We start from the raw sequence: 21,130 nt of genomic DNA on the forward strand, positions 1-21,130 counted from the left end.
AGAAAACAGAGCCAGGAGAAAGAGACCAGAACACAGGTCTATGTAATGACAATGCTATAGAGAACTCTGGCTTAAACCATGAGCAGTTCCAACCTCTGCATATTAGAAAAGAGCTAGAACATAGCTCAAACCAAAAAACTGGTCACTGGTAACCATTAAATCTCAGAGCCCTTATTAAATTTATAATATAGATTCTGATCAAAATAATGAATGGACCTCACAAAAAGAATACGTAAATTACTCCCTTCTTATTACACTCATAATAGTACTATGTAAAACATTCAAGTATATACTAAATGCAATACAAAAATGAACAAGACATAATCCCTGCTTTAGAGATATTATAGACTAGTGGAGAAGAGAGAAAAGCAAGTGAGCAGTTACAGGATAGGATTAATGTTATGAAGAAGTGTCAGTAACAATAATGATAATACATAAGATTTCAAGTCAGAATGCTTAAGTTCTAGTCCAGGCTCTACCACATGCCATTTGTTTGACTTTGGGTAGATCACTTAATCCTGCTAAAACACAGATTCTTCATCTACAAAGTGAAGGTGACATCAGCTAACTCAACCAAAGTAAATAATGTGTAGGAGAATAGCCTTGAAACTATAGAATACTTCAAAAACATAAGCAATAAGTACAATAAAAAGAAATATAACGTGTTAAAAAGAGGTTTTAAATGTTATTGAAATTTACTCCCAGACTGTCATCAGATTTATTTACAACTACAAATCCAACAATACTTATTAGAATTTCATTTCCTAATAGGAAAAATAAAAATAAAATACCCTGTTGTGGCTCCTGGGTCATTTTTAAACATGGAGTAGACCAGGAGGGCTGAAAGAACTGATTTAGAAGATAAAGGCACAGATGTGGAAAGCTAGAAGCCTGGCATGTAACAATGAAAGGTATCACATTCAACAAAATACAGCATCCTTACCTTTTCCACCAAATCAACTTGATAAAATGTCATTCAAAATAGGTTTCTCCAGGTATTTTCATAGTCTTGAATGTCAAAACATTCTATGAGAAAGTTAATTCATTGAAATTTCACTGACCTCCTGGGTGCCGAGGAGGAATGGGGGGTGGAGGGGAAAGGAGCATCACAAAACGTATTACCCATATCTGGACTTCCCATGTCCTCATCTCCGTCTTCTTGTATTTCTTCAATGTGCATATTACTTTCCACACGGGATATTATTAAATCAACATCATGTAAGACCAAAAATTCCACTGGCACTCCCTAGAAATACATTCATTTTTAAAATCATGACTAAAAATATACCAAAGCATTTTAATAAAAATGTTTTACTTGTTTGATATTAAAATGAAACTAAATCTTTGAACTTCAGTTTTAAAATTAAACAAAAAAAGGAAATTCCATAATCATTATGAAAAGTACCCAAAGCATACTTTATATAAAATAGTGTGTACTAATGAAAAAAAAAAGGCAAAAAAGAACTGAAAGTCTCACTTGCTTAACATAATGGTATTACACTGACGTCTGCAACATTTCACACATAACTGCATGTCCCACTTCAATATAAAACTTAATTGCAAATAGGGCCACCAAAATTATTTTGATATTCCACAGAAATATTCAAAATAATATCTCATCCTACAATAATTCCACTAAAATAAAACTACAATCTGCCCCCAGGTATTTTAAGAATACCAAATCTAGCCCACTGAGATTATTCCATTACAATTTCTTTTACTAATACCCAACTATCACATCTTAAAAACATGAAATTTTAGGCCACTAGATTATTTCAGTAAATCATTCCTGACTGTAACTATACATGAGAATAAACCTATAAAATAACTGTAAGTGTGTTTGTTCTTTGATATCACATATTTATCTTTTTAATATTACATTCAAAGTGAGCAACTTTTTACTTCTGTGGAAATAATAACGGAGTTAAAAGGTAGAGTGATTAAAGTCAAACCAAATTTGTTTGAAGTATACATAGATATCGTGGTAGTAAACTTTTTTATTCAAATACAACATCCACACAGGAAAGAACACAAATTGTAAGTGTATAGTTTGATGAATTTTTACAGAGCTGATACACTTATATAACCACCACACAGGTTAAGATACAGAACATTACCAGCACACCGAGAGGCCATCTTCTTGCCTCTTCCTGTCATTACCCTCCCCCAAAGGTAATCACTATTCTGACTTTCACCACCATCTATAAATTTTGCCAGTTTTTGAATTTATATAATAGAACTATATATGCCCTGTACTCTTTTTGTGACCACTTCTTTTGATCAACACTATTTGTGAGGTTTATCCATGTTACATTTAAAAGCAGTTTATCCTTTTTCAATGATGTATTCCTTATATGAATGTACTAGTATGTACCGTATGTATGTATGTATGTGTTTATCCATTCTATTGCTCATGGACATGTGTTATTTCCAGCTTCGGACCATTATAAAAGTATACTAACTGCTATGAACATTACTACAGCTGTCTTTTAGTGCACATGTATACACATTTCTGTTGGGCAGTGCTTAGGAATGAAATTGCTGGTTCACATGATATATATATAGCCTCAGCTTCAGGAAGCACGGCCAAATATTTTTCCAATTTTCATTGTACTAATTTTCACTCCTACCAAAAGTTCTTGTAGCTCTACCTTCTTAAAAACACTTGGAATTGTTACTCTTAAATTTTTAGCCATTCGGGGGGTGAGTACTGGTATGTCTTGTGGTTTTATTTGCATTTCTACCTACAGTTTATCTGCTAATTGGATAAGGGAAATGCATCTTATGATGGAGAGAATTAACTGTCTCCACCTTAATTCAGTAATCAAATGTGGGTGGCATCATTAAGTGAGAAAACCAGACATCATCCACGTTAGAATAAGATAAAATACCAATAAGCCAGCACTGTGAAGTATTCTTACCCAAAACATTTAATGGAGCTAGGCAATCTAACTCCCAGTTTTTAGAAAACATAAGGGAACAGAGGAGCAAGGCAGACAAAAGCAAAAGGAAACAGACAAATCCAGAATATGGAAAAACCTGGCCCATTTATCTAAAAGGCATCATCATGGGGAAGAAGAGGGAGTGTTAAGACATTGAGACATTTAAGAAACACACCAAATGCAATTTGTAATCCTTAACTAAATTTTTGTTCACAAAAAACACCTACAGAAAATAATTTTAGATGAAAAAATTTGAATATGAACTGGCTATGAGATTAGCCTATGATAAAACAAATTCCTGTTAATTTTGTTAAGTGTGATAATAAAATTGTGATTGTATAAAGAAGAAGAACAGTAATTTTTAAAGATTCATGCTGGATATTTATGAATCTGTAAATGCCATGATATCTAACATTCTTTGGAATGTTTTAGAAAAAAATTATAGGTGAAGCAAATATGATAAAATATTAATTGTTGAATCTAGGTAGTAAGTATATAGTTGTTCATTCTATTTTTCTACTTTTCAGTTTGTTTGATTTCATACAAAAAAAAAAAAAAAACCTCTGAAGAAAGGAATTAAAAAGGGCTTTTAAAAACTTAGATACTGGGGCACCTGGGTGGCTCAGTCATTAAGCGTCTGCCTTTGGCTCAGGTCATGATCCCAGGGTCCTGGGATCGAGCCCCGCATCGGGCTCCCTGCTCGGCGGGAAGCCTGCTTCTCCCTCTCCCATTCCCCATGCTTGTGTTCCCTCTCTCGCTGGTCTCTCTCTCTGTCAAATAAATAAATAAAATCTTTAAAAAAAAAAAAAAACTTAGATACTAAGAAAGATCCTAAGCATTAATACTATTCCTCATAATACTATGCTGAAACACAAACAATTCTTCCCCTCAGGGCTTCTGCATGTGCGTCCTCTCACACTCGTCACTCTTTCCCCACATATCCACAGGCATATTCCTTTACTTTATTGTTACTAATCAGTGAGATCTTCCAAAACTACTCTCTCACCTTACCTTGTTTTTTTTTCCACTGTCCTTAACACCATCTGAAATTCTAGCTATACTGGTTTTGTATTTGTCTCCTGCCACTAGTATTTTAGCTCCATGAGGGCAAAAACTTGCTTTTGTTCACTGCCATATCCTCAGAGCCTAGGACTGTGCCTGAAACAAAGCAGGTACACAATAAATACTTATGGAAAGGATGAATGGATGAGTATAGTATTTATTGAGCACTTACGAATGTATTGGACCCTGTGCTAATTTAGCACTTTACATTATTTCTTTTAATATACTGACCCAACAACTCTTTAAAGTAGATATTATTATTAACCTTCCTTTACAATGAAAAAAAAAAAGAGACATATAGAAGTAATTTGCCCAGAGTTACAAAGCTGGATTTGAACTAGGCAGTAAGATTCTATAGCGTAAACTCTTAATACTATATTGCTAATTACTGCCGTAGGAAAAAAAATTCTGAAGAACTAATGCAATACTAAAAGATATGTTTTATAACTTACTATACAAGGCTTGTAATATAGTAATATGAGCATACAATACTATCTATGTAAGCAGTTCTATACTTTAAGGACCCTCAAACCCTTTGCCTGGAAAGGGAGAGAGAAAGAATGATTATACAAACCCAGGATGAACATTATTGCCCTGACGAGAAGGTAAAAAAAAAAAAAAAAAATATTTACACTGAATTCAATAAAGAGACTCATAGAAAAGACTCTTCCATCCTTTACAGAAAATTTCTTTGCAGAGATAGCTATCTTATAACCTCTCTTACCTCATGCTATACAAAATTGTTACATTTTAACAATTTAAGACATCAAAACTCAGAAACCATCATGAACTTTAATTTTTCCATAAAACCTATTTCCCAATAATAAATATTATAATTTCTTATTTAAGGATCTTGATCTACCAGCAAAAAGAAGAGCTTCAGAAAGTACTCTTTCCATGACCCAGCCAAAAAGCAGAGCATACTAGCCCCATACTATAGTATACACATTTGAACAATACTACAGTTTTCAAACTATTTTCCTATTTTGTCTTATAAATTTCTTGTAAGTTAGAAGGGAAGGTTTTATGAATAGTTCACAAATGAGAAAACTGAGCTTGGAGAAGCTAATTCATTAATCTGGTTCCAGAACCAGAAGGAACAGAATCCAAGTCTTCTGACCTTTGACCCAGTATTCATGCCATAGTCCTAGGCAAGAGAATTTAAGTTTAAATTGTCTGGCAGTTCAGGGGCCCCTGGCTGGCTCAGTCAGTAGAGCACCCAATTCTTCATCTCAGGATCGTGAGTTTGAGCCCCATGTTGGGTGCAGAGATCACTTAGGTAAATTTTAAAAAATGTTTTTAAAAACTGGCAGTTCAAACCATGAGAGACTATGGACTCCGAGAAACAAACTGAGGGTTCTGGAGGGGAGGGGAGTGGGGGAATGGGTTAGCCCGGTGATGGGTATTAAAGAGGGCACGTACTGAAGGGAGCACTGGGTGTTATACGCAAACAATGAATCATGGAACACTACACCAAAAACTAATGATGTAATGTATGGTGATTAACATAATAAAAAAAAAACTGGCAGTTCAAAAACACATCAATTGTTTAGCATATTTATATAATATTTTGAAATGTGCAGAATTAATGAGTTCTCAATAATTAAGAAAAATTTTAAGAAAAATATAAGAAAAAAAGAACATTAACAGAAATTTACAAAGGCAAATAAATGGGAAATAAGCCTTTAAAAAATGTTCAACCTCACCAGTAATCAAAAATATGCAAATTAAAACAGGAACTTTGTCGATAGAGATTTTTTTTTTTTTTTTTTTAAGATGGTGATGCTCAGCAGTGGCAAGATGTATGAGCAACAAGGAATTCCAAACCTTGCTGGTTTCTGGAGGGCAATTTGACAATATATTCTAACAGCCTTAAAAAACCCCATTTCCTTTGACAAACTTCACGTCCAGAAGTTTAGCCAAAGGAAAGAACCAGTGATATTCAAAACAGTGTACAAAGGCAGGCATCAGATAGCACAATAGCAAGTAATTAAATATAATTTTACATGAAAAGTAGGCTATATAGCATGACCCTAATTTTCTTTAAAATATATACATATGAACATGAGAAAGAGACAAACTAACAAATGGGAAAAAAAAAAAAAAGAACACCAAAATATTAACAGCAATAATCTCTGACTAGTGGCAATTTACAGAATTTCTTTTCTGTAATAAGCATATATTATTTTATGACCACATGTATTAACTTTCTTTAAATAAGCAGACATTGTAGAGCAATACATAAAATGACTAACCTCTTCTGCTCTTCTGAAGACCACGTTAGCATGCAGAGGAATGTCCACTTCCAATGAGTCCCTTTTTCAAAATGGAAATAAATGTTTTATACAGCTAATCTGAAGAATAGTCATCCAGGATGTCAACATAAAAGTGAACTTTAAGTTCTTACACTAAAAACTATAAGTTCTTACATAAAAACAATTTATGAAAAAAGATTACAATTTAGTAAGTCTGAGAAATTTTAGACATGAATACAGACTAGATGTTCCAGTCTCCATCTTCATCTTCATTTAGCAAAGTTTAAAGGTCTAAATTTTAATCAAGTTAATAATTAATGTACAGACTTTAGCTTAGCAACTGGTTCTATTAGAATTTACTAGAGTAAATTTATTAGAATTTACTAATACTAGAATTTACTAGAGATCTAAGTTTATTTACAAGTGAATATATTACCATATTTTACAAAGAGAAAAACTCTAGTGTTTTGCTAAATACAGTGAATATTTAATGTTTAAGATACCTTAACAAGAGTAGAACTCCTGCTTTCCCCAGAAGACGCCAAGCGACCCATTCTGCAGTCCTTCTATCAGCTTCATACGTCGCTTGCTGACTAACAATAAAAACCAGTGGTAATCCTAGTTGGAGATGAACAGTTGAAACCTGTTGAGGGTCTTCAGCAACTTCAGTCTTCATTTTAAAAAAAGAACAAAAGGTCTTCACTGTGTGAGAATAGGGTTCCAACATTTGGATTTAAACTCTAATTCTTATTAATAAAGTCATGAGTAAAAAAAAAAAAATACAAGTCTGTTGAAATAAATCCAATATTAACAGAAATGACCTCATTATTTCCTAAGGTTAATCCTCCCGATGTACCTATATAGTTTAAGCATTATAAAACTAACACATTTACAAGGAGTTAAACATGAAATTACAACCACAAGGAATAAGCATATTATAAAGAAATTTTAAAAAAACAATTAATAAAACAGTGTGGTACTGATAAAGAGATATTTCAAATGAAATAGAATAACAGGAATAAATTCTTTTGTATAAGAATTTAACGACACATTACAAAACAATGAGGAACATCTGAGTTAGGACAGCAGTTTGAATATATACATCTAATTTTACTCCCTCCAGAAATCCCAGGAAAACTATAGCAGGAAGATTTTTTTTAAGGAGATAAACATACATATGTGAAGAAAGGAAAAGAGAAAAGGCAAACATTTTTCTGGAAGCTGAAGAACAGAATAATAACTGACTTAGGAGAATCTAACAAAGCAAAACCATAAGCCATGAGAGAGAAAACTAAGAAACAATCAATTTTAACTGCAGCATCCCTAAAATTGCTCAGGACCTGTCAGTGCCTGGTATCTCTGGAACCAGGAGAGAAACACTGGAGGGCAGCGGCAGGAAGACTCTGAAATAAGGAGGAATAGGTAAAAGCTTTGGAGGAGTTAGATCCTGAGATTCTCCTCCCGACTCCATGAGTTCAGGCAACTGTTCCTCCCTCACACCAGAAGAAATCTGGGGGGACTTCAGAAAAATCTCAGAGTGTGAATACCATGCCAAAAGTGGGGGGATTAAGTAACCAAATGCTAAGACGCCCCCAACTCCCTACCCACTCAGTTCCCAGAATAAAAGCAGCCAGACTTCTGTCCTCTGGGCAGAAGAAGGGAAGATCCTTTTCTGAGAACCGTAAGCCCAAGAAAAAGCCTGAGGATACTGACATTAGGGTTCACCAAAAGCATCCCAGGTCCAATCCCCTATAGAGCTCAGAATTAACAAGTCTCATCTACAGTCCCAGAATTTCCAATCAGCTTTTTAGGTTCATATCCTAAATCACAAACAGATATCCAAGGAGTAACATGGATCTGAGGGAAGCCTCTAACATAAAAGATAGAGACCAGAAAAAACAGAAAAACAGATAACATGGAGAAAACATAGACTATTCAGGAAGCAGATTCAGAAAATCACCACCGATAAGCTCCAGGTGATGGGAAGATACTGCATCCATAAAGAAATAAAAATTAAAATTGAACACATCTGACAGAAAGTACGTACAGCAAAAGATAGAAAATAGGAGAAAATATAATAAAGGTGAAGGACGGGTTCAAGAGGTCCAATGTCCAACTAGGAGTCCCAGAAAGAGAGAAGGGCGAAAATAGAAGGAAGAATCATCACTGAAATAAACACAGAAGTTTCTCATGACTGAAGGAACATGAATTGCCAGACTGAAAGAGCCACTGAGTAACCAAATAGTGGATAAAAGTAGATACACAGGAAGATGCTTTCTTGCAAGCTTTGCAATTATTGAGAATTTTTGTTAATCCTCAAAGCTTCTAGAGAAAAACTGATATTTACCCATGGTAGGCCGAATTCCAAAATGGTCCCCAAGATTCCTGGTGCACAAATCTTGTATAATACCAATCCCTAGGACAGCCATTCCCTTGATTAGGTTACGTTATAGAAGGCTGTCAGCACAACGCAGTGAGATTGTCCTGCTGGCTCTGAAGGAGGAAGCTGCAATTTTTGGAGAAGGCCCTATGGCTAGGACCTGAGAATAGCCTGTACGAGCTAAGAGCAACACCAGCCAATGAGCAGCAAGAAAGTGGAGACCTCAGTCCTACAACCACATCAAACTGAATTATACCAAAGCTTGAATGGGTAGAACAGCCTGAAGGAACAGAAAGACCTGGTTCCTTCTTTGTGTATTTGGAGAACAATCAGTAATTCAGCATTAAAAAGTGAAAACGAGGAATAAACAATAAGGATGGAGATCTGGCAAGGAACCAAATCATTAAAAACTTTTATTTCCTCCCAAGAAAGTGGGGCTTTCTTCTGTAAATGAATTGAAACCATTTAGAAATTGTAAGAAATATTATAACATGTGTGTTTAAAAATATTATTCTGCCAGCAATGGCAAGTATGAATTTCAAGGGAGTGAAAAAAAAAAAGGGGCGGGGGGAGGATAGAGACCAGATCAGTTAGTATGACTAAAATAGAACATGAAAGATGGTGAAAACCTCGATTAAGGCATCGGCCGTTAGAACGAAGAATTCAAAAGATATTTAAGATGTAAAATTAGATGCGGGGAGATGCAGGAATTGAGAATGATTTCCCAGGTTTCTGCTATGAATGACTGGATAGTAAATTAACCAAGATAATGGAGAAAGAACAGATGGTGGAGAAGGACAACACACTGATGTTGGACATATTGAGCTTAAGGAGAGATACACCTAATTAGTAGTTAGAGATACGAGAAATACATCTAATTAGTAGTTAGATATATGGGTTAGGAAGTCCAAAGAAAAGTTTGACCTGAAAGTTCAGATCTGAGAATCAGTGTAGTTAATGCCATAGAAACAGATGAGACCACTTGAAGGGTGTTTTCTAAGCATCTATCATTGTGTGTGTAGCAAAGTACTCCAAAACCTGATGGCTTAAAATAACAAGAATCACTCATTTTGTTTGTATATCTGCAAGTTCATCTCTGATCCACGTAGCATTAGGAGGGCCTCTGGACAGGAGGCAGAAGGTCTGCTTTAAAGATGGCTCATTCGGGACGCCTGGGTGGCTCAGTTGGTTAGGCATCTGCCTTCGGCTCAGGTCATGATCCCAGGGTCCTGGGATCAAGTCCTGCATCAGGCTCCTTGCTCCACAGGGAGCCTGCTTCTCCCTCTGCCTGTCGCTCCCCCTGCTTGTGTGCTCGCGCACTCTCTCTGACAAATAAATAAAATCTTTAAAAAAATAAAATAAAATAAAGATGGCTCATTCACTGGCTTGTAAGCTGATGCTGACTATATGAGCTCAGCCAGGGCTGTGAGCTAGGGGCCTCAATTCTTCTTCACCAAGCTTCTCCTCAGATTTAGTCTGACACCAAGGTACCCAAGTTTCAAGAATGAGCAACGAAAAAGAACAAAGGAGAAGTGCAAGGCATCTTGTGACAGACCTCAAAAGTTACACATCATCACTTCAGCCCTATTCTACTGGTCAAGGCAGTCACAGAGGCCCAATCAGCTTCAGGGAGAGGGGACATAGACTCCACTGGATAGGCACAAAAATAAAATAAAATTAAATTAAAAAAAAATACTTTTATATATTTTATGTAAAATATAGATTATATATATAAATTGATAGAATATACAAAAGTGACAAAAACACTCTTGCATTGCGGGGGATTACCAATATTTTTTTTTTTTTTAAGATCTTATTTATTTATTTGAGAGAGGGAGAGCAGGGGGAGGCGCAGAGGAGAGACAAGCAGACTCCAAGCTGAGTGCAGAGCCCAACGTGGGGCTCAATCTCATGACCCTGAGATCATGACCTGAGCCGAAATCAAGAGTCAGATGCCCAACCAGCTGAGCCACCCAGGTGCCCCACCAATATTTTTCTAAAATTCACAAATTATTATTAAATTAACTTAGAAATTAATTTTCAAAAAAGGATATCAAGGAAAAAAGAATTATAACAGACTATTAACTATTGTACACTTATAAATTAGATAAACTAGAAGACAGGATAAATTCCCAGACACATACAACCTCCCAAGACTGAATCATGTAGAAATAGAAAATGTAAATAGATATATAATAAGGAGATTGAATCAGTAATCAAAAACCTCCCAACAAAGAAAAACCCAGGCCCACATAGCATCACTGGAGAATTCTATCAAACATTTAAAAAAGAATTGATGCTAATCCTTCTCAAACTGTTCCCAAAAAATGAAGAGTAGGGAACACTCCCAAACTCATTGTATGAAGCCAACATTACTCTGATACCAAAGCCAGACAAAGATATTACAAAAAACTACAGACCAATATCCCTGATGAATATTGATGCAAATATCCTCAACAAAGTATTTTTAAACTGAATTCAGCAGGACATTAGAAAAAATTAAACCCATGACCAAGTATAATTTATCCCTAGGATGCAAGGATGGTTCAAAATCAATCAATATAAAGGACAAAAATCACATCATCCTCTCAACTGATGAAGAAAAAGTATTTGACAAAATTCAATACACTTTCACAATAAAAACATTCAACAGACTAAGAATAGGATAAAATTTACCTCAACATAATAAATGTCATACATGAAAAGGCCACAACTAACATCATACTCAATAGTGAAAAATTGAAAGCTTTTCCTCTAAGATCAGGAACAAAGCAAGGATGCCCACTATTGCCACTTCTATTCAACATAGTACTGGAAGCTGTAGCCAGAGCAACTAAGCAAAAAATAAACAAATAAAAAGCATACAAATTGGAAAAGAAAAAGCAAAAATTATCTCTGTTCACAGATGACATGATCTTGTATGTAGAAAATCCTAAAGATTCCACAAAAAATAGTCAGAATAATGAATGAATTCAACAACGTTGCAGGATATAAAATCAACACTGAAAAGTCAGTTGTGTTTTTATGCACTAACAAGGAACTCTCCTAAAAGGAAACTAAGAAAATAATCCCATTTATAATAGCATCAAAAAGAATAAAATATTTAGGAATAAGCTTAACCAAGAAAGAAGACTTATACATTGAATGCTACAAAACATTGCTGAAAGAAATTAAAGAAGACACAAATAAATGTGAAGACATCCATTCATGTTCTTGGATTAGATTTAATATTGTTAAAATGTCCATACTACCCAAAGCCATCTACAAATTCAATGCAATCCCTAGCAAAATTCCAATGGCACTTTTGCAGAAACAGAAAAAAAAATCCTAAAATTCATACGAAATCCCAAGGGACACCAAATAGCCAAAACAACATGAGGAAGAATAAAGCTGGAGGTCTCACAACTCCAGATTTCAAAACATACAGCAATCAAAACATGCAGTACCGGCATAAAGACAGACACAGACTAAGAGAAGAGAACAGAGAGCCCAGAAATAAGCTCTCGCATATGTGGTCAAATATCTTTGACAAGGGCACCGAGGCTACACACTGCGTAACAGAGAGTCTTCAAAAAATGGTGCTGGGAAAACTAGATATTCACATGCAAAAGAATCAAGATGAATTTTCATCTTACACCAAATACAAAATAACTCAAAATGGACTAGTGACCTAAATGAAACTATTAAAACTCCTAGAAGAAAACATAGGGGAAAACCTTCATGACAATGGAATGTAAATGATTTCTTGGAAATGACACCACAGGCACAGACAACAAAAGCCAAAAAGACAAATGGAACTACATCAAACTTACACATGTCTGCACTGTGGGAAGAAACAATCAACAATAGTAAAAAGGCAACCTACACAATGGGAAAAAATACTGCAAACCATGTGTCAGATAAGGGGTTAATATCCAGAATAAACAACTCCTACAACTTAACAACAAAATAACAAACTAAAAAAGGGCAAGTAGACATTTCTCCAAAGAATAGACATTTGAATAGACATTTCTCCAAAGAAGATAGACAAATGGGCAACAAGCTTATGAAAAACTTAACTGATCATTAGGGATATGCAAGGCAAAAACACAATGGCATTATCAAAATCATTAGGATGGCTAATATCAAAACAAAAATAATGACACAAATAACAAGTATTGACAAGGATGTGGAGAGATTAAAAACTTCTGCACACTGCTAGAAGGCATATAAAATGATGTAGCCACTATAGAAAACAGTATGAAGGTTCCTCAAAAAATTAAAAACAGAACTACCATATGATCCAGCAAGTTCATTATCCAAAAGAATTAAAAACAGGATCTCAAAGAGATACTTGCAAACCCACATTCATTACAGCATTATTCACAATGCCCAAGATGTGGAAGCAGCCTAAATACTCATTATTGGATGAATGGATAAATAAAATGTTATACACACACACATATATGTATATATATAATGGAATATTATATGGTCTTGAAAAGAAGGTAATCCTCCAGAAGGGAGGTTGGTGGGAGGATGGGTGAAATAGGTGATGGGAATTAAAGAGTGCACTTGTGATGAGCACGGGGTGATATATGGAAGTGCTGAATCACTGTATTATACACCTGAAACTAATATTACACTGTATGTTAACTAGAATTTAAATACTTTTTTAAAAATGCCAGTATTTACAACATAAAAAAAAAAAAAAGGTAATCCTGACAAATACAACAACATGGATGAACCTTGAGGACATAAGGTTAAGTGAAATAAGCCAATTACAAAAGACAAATACTTTTTATTATTTTAGACAACTTATAAGAGGTCTCTAAAATAATCAAATTCATAGAAACAGAAAGTAGAATGATTGCCAGGGCTGGAGAGACAGGGACATGGGGAATTGTTTCTCAATAAGTATAGCGTTTCAGTCATTCGAGATGAAAAAGTTTTAGAGATCTGTTGTACAACAGGCGCGTAGAGTTAAAAATACTTGTATTATACACTTACAAATTATGAGGGTAAATTTGTTATGTATTTTTTGCCACAATAAAAAAAAGGAAATGAGGCAATAATGTAAGGAGCCAACACCCTTCTATATAATATTGTACACTGCCACATGACTCTTCAAGGAATAATAGAAGCTAAATGAATATAATAGCATCCTTCTAATTACTTATAGAAAGGAGCAGGTTTAATTCAACTGTCTTGAATCTGAGACAGAGAGCTATCCTCATGTACAAACAAAAAACGAAATTTTTCAGATAAATTATATTACATATTTATCTATTTTTAAACATTTTATCAGATATTTGCACTTGAAGAGTCTTCTTGGTATTCAGATAAAACTTTCTAACTACTAGAATAAACTGAGTCCAATACAGGGAAAACCATCAGCATCCAAAATGTCCTTGGTATTAGCCAACAGGACAATAACCAAATGATCTTCCCATCTGTTTTCACTGTTGGAAACCTTAAGAATGCATCTAGAGTAACTCCATACCTGCCAGAATGTCATTTAATCAATTGAGGACTGAAACCCACTTAAAATTCTATGCTCAGGCGCCTGGGTGGCTCAGTCGTTAAGTGTCTGCCTTCGGCTCAGGTCATGATCCTGGGGTCCTGGGATCGAGCCCCGCATCAGGCTCCCTCCTTGGCGGGAAGCCGCCTTCTCCCTCTCCCACTCCCCCTGCTTGTATTCCCTCTCTCACTGTGTCTCTCTCTGTCAAATAAATAAATAAAATCTTTTTTAAAAAAAATTTTTAAAAACAAAATAAAATTCTATACTCAAGATTTATTTTCAGTTTGTAAGGATTAAAATGACATGCCCCCAACCTAATAATAAGACATAGTTGTGTTATATATCTACAATAATTAAGTGTCCAAGCACCCTACTTCACACACACACACACACACACACACACACACACAATCCCAATCTGCACCTATTTTCATATGCTTAGAAGTGAAGTATAATGCATAAAATTGCAATGATCAGGCACACAAAAAGTTTACAAAAAAGTCTAAATCCCAGTTTATATTTTTATTAATGTTTACAGATAATGAAAACACACAAATTCTTTCAGATTCTGAACCCATGAGCCTAGGCTAGTTTACCAGGCGCCTTACTAACCATACAAAACCCAACTATGATTGAACCCCAAAGGCCTGTATATAGATTGATGTGGAAGACAATAAAGGAATGGTTAAGAGCAATGTGAGAGGGGAAGATAAGCATCAGTGAGGCTGTGAGAAAATAAGAACAGAGTAAGAAACACTAACCCAAAGTAAACTACGACTAAGTCTTGTAGGTAAGAACTTGTAAGTAATTAAATTTAGGTACTAACTTTCAGGACCTCTCTATCCCCTTCTAGCTTACTATACCATCAAAAGGCATAAGCCAGGTACATCAAATCTTGTTCTAAGAGGTGTTTTATATCATGATGTTTGGCCTTACTTCACTCTTTAACCTCCAGTATATTCTCCAAAAACAAAAACAACCTCAAATACTGATGCAGCCAAATGTTTAAAGTACCAAAATGTAAAAGTGACCAAACTAGCTCAGAACCCTTTATCATCTTCCCATTCCTGCAGGGTTAAGCTCTAGCCATCCCACCAAGAGTCTCTGGGAACTTTTCATCAAGGCTTGTCTCCCTTTTCTGTACTTTGCATTTATTTGCTCTGTTCTGATATGGACAAATCCACTAACCTGTGTTTTTGAACTGCCGGGCCTTTCTAGGCTGACACCAAGGTTTAGATTCTCAGCCTAGCTCTCCAAGCTGGCACTGATCTTCAGTTCTGCTTTTCAGATCTTTCTTGGCTCCATGCTACTCTCCCCATGTCTAGCTAGGCTTCTGGAACCTCTGCCTGAATCCTACTTCCCAGTTCCCTAGTTGTCTAAGGAAAATAAGGTGCTTAGGTGATAATATGCTGATGTATCATTTTGTGAAAGTGTTAAAACAAACTCCAACGTAGCAGGGACTTGGACTGCCAAATTAATATTCCTTTTGGGTGAACGGTGGCTTAGAGCAGGGTCACCTGCAGTGCACAGTTCCAGGAGTACCATTCACCTTGTTGTTTCTGAAATGTAGGTTTCAGGGGCTGGCACTGACATAGGTACAATATAAATGGTGTACATGATACACTGCTTTCAAGGGAAGCCACACTTAATTGAATACCAAGCCATTATGAAATCTTCAAAGTTTTTGTTTTTTTAACTTTAAAACTAATATTACATAATTCCTGGTAAGTATGCATGGTAAAATGAAGTAATATCGGAGAATTGCCCTCCTCATTGTCTATCTTAAAAAAACAAACAATAGTTTTAAAACACAGCCAAACAAAAGTAACGAGCAGAAACTTTAGGAAAGGGACACGACTTCAAGCCAGAATGTAGTAGCCACAAAAGGTACTGAAGATTTTTAGTAAAGCTTGGGGTGAGTTCTAGTCCTGCCCCCAATGGCAAAAGCAGTACTGGTGAGTAGACAAAATCCTGACAATTCTTTTCTTTTCTTTTTTTTTTTTTTAGAGAGAGAGTGCCCGTAAGCGGGCAGTATGGAAGAGGGGAAGAGGAAGAGGGAGAGAGAATCCCAAGCAAGCTCCATGCTCAGCACGAGCCAAACCCAGAGCTCAGTCCCACAACCCTGAGATCATGACCCCAGCCAAAATCAAGAGTCGGACACTTAACCAACTGAGCCACCCAGGTGCCCCAAAATCCAGAGAATTCTTAATAATATTTTGGTACTGGGGGAAAAGGAAATGAGTCTGGAGAGAACAGAGGCTGGTGAAGAACTGAACAGTGAACTGGTCTCTCTCTCTCTCTCGGGGCTCTATGCTGAAATGGGAGATCAAACAAATTCAGGGGGTATTCTCCCCAGGGGAGAATTCTCCCCTCTGCCATGTGAAAGGAAAGGAAAAAGACTTATAAACTGCTTTTTTAAAAAAATATTTGAAGGCAAGATCAAACTAAACAAAAACTGACTCAAAATAAAGCACTCAAGAAATATTAAAACAATATTTCCTAAAGAGCCCTCAAATGAACAAGTGACATCAAAACCTCCATAACCCCTCACTTCACATCAGTTTCTTTTTCCTCTGCTAAATTCAAATAAGAGTGTAAATTTCTTACTATAAAGCAGCACATGTAATAGTATGTGTCCATTAATCCACACACCCACAGACACTGTATGTGTCCATATGGGCACAAACATGACTGGTGTGATGGTCATCTAACAGTTCATTTCTGAGTGACAGGATTAGATGGCTTTAAAAAAGCTTTTTTCCTTTATGCTTTGCAGCACCGTTTGGATCATTTGTAATACACGTGCACCATTTTTATTTAAAAAGGATATACGGAGTGAGAAGGCCTACCGAAGGTTTTACACATGCTCAAGACAATCTGCAAACTTCCAGAGAGAAAGGTCTGCCGATCACCTCACTTAAGTCTCTATAAAATCCTTCCAGGCTAGTGCTAAGGGAAGTGGGGCACAGAAACACTACAGTCTCACTGTGTACCAACTTTTAAAGTGGTCATCAAAACATTCACAAAAGAGGTCTTTCCTTAACCATGATGTGGTCTTTGTGATCTTGGAGTGGCTGCAGTTCATTAAAACTACTTCCACTTACACAAGGCTATATTCCAATTTCAATACAATATTTCCAGGCATTAAAATGTCATTTCATGAATAGTGTATCTTCTATTCTACCTTTAATAAGTAACTACTCCTAAATCCCCTCAGTGAAAGAATTATGTCCAAAAAAAGGGAAAAAGAGGGGCACCTGGGTGGCTCAGTCGTTAAGCGTCTGCCTTCGGCTCAGGTCGTGATCCCAGGGTCCTGGGATTGAGCCCCTCATCGGGCTCCCTGCTCGGCAGGAAGCCTGCTTCTCCCTCTCCCACGCCCCGTTTGTGTTCCCTCTCTCGCTATGTCTCTCTCTGTCAAATAAATAAAATCTTTAAAATAAAAAAAAAAAGGGAAAAAGAGTTCATCTAACTAAAATGCATATCTGCGAGTTAAAACCTAATAAATTTTATGTATGAATTACCTAATATATTAAAATAAGAAACATACAGGGCTCCTGGGTCGCTCAGTCGGTTGAGCCTCCAACTCTTGGTTTCGGCTCAGGTCGTGATCTCAGGGTCATGGGATCAAGCCCAGCACTGAGCCCCGGGATCAGCGTGGAGTCTGGTTGGGATTCTCTCTCTCCCTGTGCCTCTGCCCCTCCTCCTGCTTATGCGTGCTCTCTCTCTCTCTCTCTCTCTCAAAGCAAACAAATAAAATCTTTAAAAAATAATAAAATAAAATAAGAAACATACCAGCAGAGGGGCTTCCATTGTCTTAATAAATCGATGAATATTCAGTGTAGTCAGTGGTGGTTCCATCAGCGTTCTTCTACATTGCTCAGTCAAATCCAAGACTTGTTTACAATGAAAAAAGTAGAGATGTGCATTTTCGATATCCTCAGTGCTACAAATTAAAAATTAGGGACAGATTCACTTGAAGAAGTTCAATGTGTTATCTTTCTACCATCCAGAAAGACATAGTTCCAAATATCTTTAAGTCTCATGCTTTTGAATTACTGTTGTAGTAAAAATCTAAAACAGTAAAACAAAATAAAATGGACCTAAGCAAAAGAAGAAACAAACAGTTTTAGAGTTGTATAAGCAATTTTTTCCCTAAGCTTTTTGATATGGTAGCTTCTAAATTAGGTTATGGACAGGTCCACACAATTTTTTTTTTTTTTTAAATAAAAGGCTGTCACCTTGAGGACAAGGAGATTATCTTCGAATGTAGTTGCTTTTCTAGAGCTATTCTAAATAAAGCCTTGTAACACAAATTTTCTAGGTTTAATTTAAACTCAAATCTGTTTTGAATAAACTTCAGCCAAAACATGCCTTAAGATAGAAACCATGTGACAGTTTGTGGGAGTTTGTGAGTTTGTATCTGAAATATTACAAAACTCAGCAAATATGGCTTATAATTTGAGTTCTGGCATCCCTTCAACATGAGAATTCAAAGATAAACTTATAGTGGGTAAGTAAGGTTTGCCAAAATTAAAATAGGATTTTAAAAATCTCCATATGGCATTAGCAGGGTTTGGCAAAATACTGCAAATTTTTATTTTTAAAATGTTATTTTAATTCTGGATACACGCTTAAACTGAGATCTGAGGTTCACTGATTTCAAATTTAATTATAAACTAATTTCTAATAGATTTAATGGTTAAAGAAATGATCAAAGATTACTTAAAGTCTACTCTGTGTTAGGCCCTGTACCAAATACAAAAGACTAAGATGAATAAGATGACTCAAATCTTTGAAGGGCTTAGATAAAAGGAGACACATTTAGTTTTTTTAATGTAGTTTGTAAGTGCTATAATATGCAAAGTACTATGAGAAAAAAAGAAATATTTCATTCTGCCTCAAGTCATAAAGGAGAAAGAAGGAAAGGGAAAAGAAGATCACAGAGATTAAAAACAGTAAAGGAAAGAAGGACTTCCCGAAGAAGACAAATGGGTACTTCCGACAAAGGAACTATATAGCCAAGACCCAATTAAAGTACTTAACTTTTGAAATCTTAAACTCAAAGTATGTATCTTTTGAACTATTTAGGTTCTCCTATAGTCACATATATTAAAAGGAAATAGTCACATATATTAAAAGTAAAGTATTGAAAGCAGGAGGACCCAGTTGAGGTTGGACATCATAACCTCTGAAATAATAAAGTAATTTTGGAAAGTAATTTAATCAGAGATCATTGGTTGTAGGTAACAGAAACCAAAAAGGTGGGGAGGGGGGCTTACTGGAAGTGTAGAACTACATATCACAGAACACAAGGAAAATTCAAGTAATTAGATCAGAGAATAAATGTATAGATCTGAACAGCAAGAGTTCAAGGGACCTTCGTTTTGCCATTAATACTTTTTAGTTCCCAACTCTCTTTATAAAGGTAACTCTCCGTGCTTTACTTCTACATGGCCAAAATATTCCTATGAGCAAGAGAGCAAAAACACTGTATAATCCCATTTCTCCATGCCCAATTCCAAGTTCCTGAGAGAGGGCATCTCATTTGCTCAGGTAAGCCAGTGGGCTGGTTGACCCCAGATCAGGTGGCCACCTCTGATCTGACTGACGGTAATATGTATGGTGTGAGGGGGTAACATCCTTGGCCTATACACAGATTCTTTAAGAGGGGAGTATGGGGAGGTCACAGAAAGTACTGGTGTCTCCATGGCACACCACCTCTTATACTACCTATCCTATACACCCTCCTTAACCAACATATAATTTCAAACAAATTCAGGCCCAACATGATGTAATGATTAATATACTAGACTTTATCCAGTGTCATAGCTCCAGCAACTGGAATAGTGCCTAGCACATAGAGGGCATTCAATAAATATTTGTTAAATAAAAGAATGAACAAATGAAAGAAAAAATGCATTCACCTTTCCTCCATTAGAAGACAACCCAAAGTCCTAGCCAACTACTTCATCCAGAAGTCATGCCATAGGATTATAGTGCTCTGAATGCATAGTCCCTCCCTGTCATATCAGGTCTAAGTATGACTCCTTACCATCTTGCTATCCATGAATAAATGAGTACTGAAACATATCCAATGTATGTATCAAATACTCAAAAGTATACCAAAAAAAAAAAAAAAGAGTAACTGGACATTTTAAAATTCTCATTTTAAAAATAGGGGAAAGCAAAAACCCTTCCAGAACATGACCATGTTTAGCCATAGATCAGAATATGCTATGTATATAGTATAGCTTGCTGAACAGATTTTGTAAGATAAATGATAGGACCTACGTATTGCTAATAAATAAATACTCTTCTGTGTTTTAAGCATGTCATCTTTATTTGCAACTATTCATCACCTGAAAAATAAGTACATAAAAAAAAGTACAAACAATTGACCGTCAGCAAAACTGCGGGGCTACCATAGAATTGCCATGAGATGAGAATAATCAGGCTTCCCCCATTCTGGGATGGGAAACTGGCAGTCTACGTTGGGAGTAGCAAAGCAGCTGCCTAAACCACTGCTTATCATATCCTGAGACTCAGTGACTTACGGCAAAGCTTTGCAGTACTGTCAGCAGAAGTCCCAAATTGTTAAAAATATTAATTTTTATACAAACAGTAATCATACATCAAACTTTTCTTTAATTCATTAATGAGGGAATCAGCAGAATGACAGTTCAATCAGAAGAGATGAATGAGAAAAGAAATGCTCAATGGGGATCCTGCTTCTCTCTCTCCCTCTGCCTCTCCCCCTGCTTGTGCTCACTCTCTCTCTCTCCTTCTGATAAATGAATAAATAAAACCTTTAAACAAACAAACAAACTAACAAGCTCTTGCATGGTATAAAAAGTTCACACAATCACCATTTTGTCTTGCTTTGTATTAATTTTCTTGAAGAGCATTTTGAGGCAAAGTCTTTAAAATACACACCGGTTATTCCCTGTGTTCTATAAGCACCAAAGGAAAGAAAAACTTCAACCCTAGGTTG

At 35.9% G+C, this 21,130-nt stretch overlaps 1 protein-coding gene across 3 annotated transcripts in view; it reads right to left on the reverse strand.

Annotated features, from left to right (window-relative positions):
- The window catches only part of TXNDC16 (thioredoxin domain containing 16), a 125,837-nt gene that overhangs the window by 46,921 nt on the left and 57,786 nt on the right, over nucleotides 1–21,130 (reverse strand). For all 3 annotated transcript variants that reach the window (XM_078053699.1, XM_078053698.1, XM_078053697.1), the window contains 4 exons: nucleotides 17,932–18,082; nucleotides 6,763–6,929; nucleotides 6,260–6,320; nucleotides 1,123–1,246 (listed from right to left, as the gene is read on the reverse strand). In XM_078053699.1, the coding sequence (XP_077909825.1) occupies nucleotides 1,123–1,246; nucleotides 6,260–6,320; nucleotides 6,763–6,929; nucleotides 17,932–18,082 (503 nt within the window). The remainder of the gene's footprint in view (nucleotides 1–1,122; nucleotides 1,247–6,259; nucleotides 6,321–6,762; nucleotides 6,930–17,931; nucleotides 18,083–21,130) is intronic.

Source organism: Halichoerus grypus, chromosome 8, assembly GCF_964656455.1.
Source record: "Halichoerus grypus chromosome 8, mHalGry1.hap1.1, whole genome shotgun sequence".
In the NCBI taxonomy this organism is placed as follows: domain Eukaryota; kingdom Metazoa; phylum Chordata; class Mammalia; order Carnivora; family Phocidae; genus Halichoerus; species Halichoerus grypus.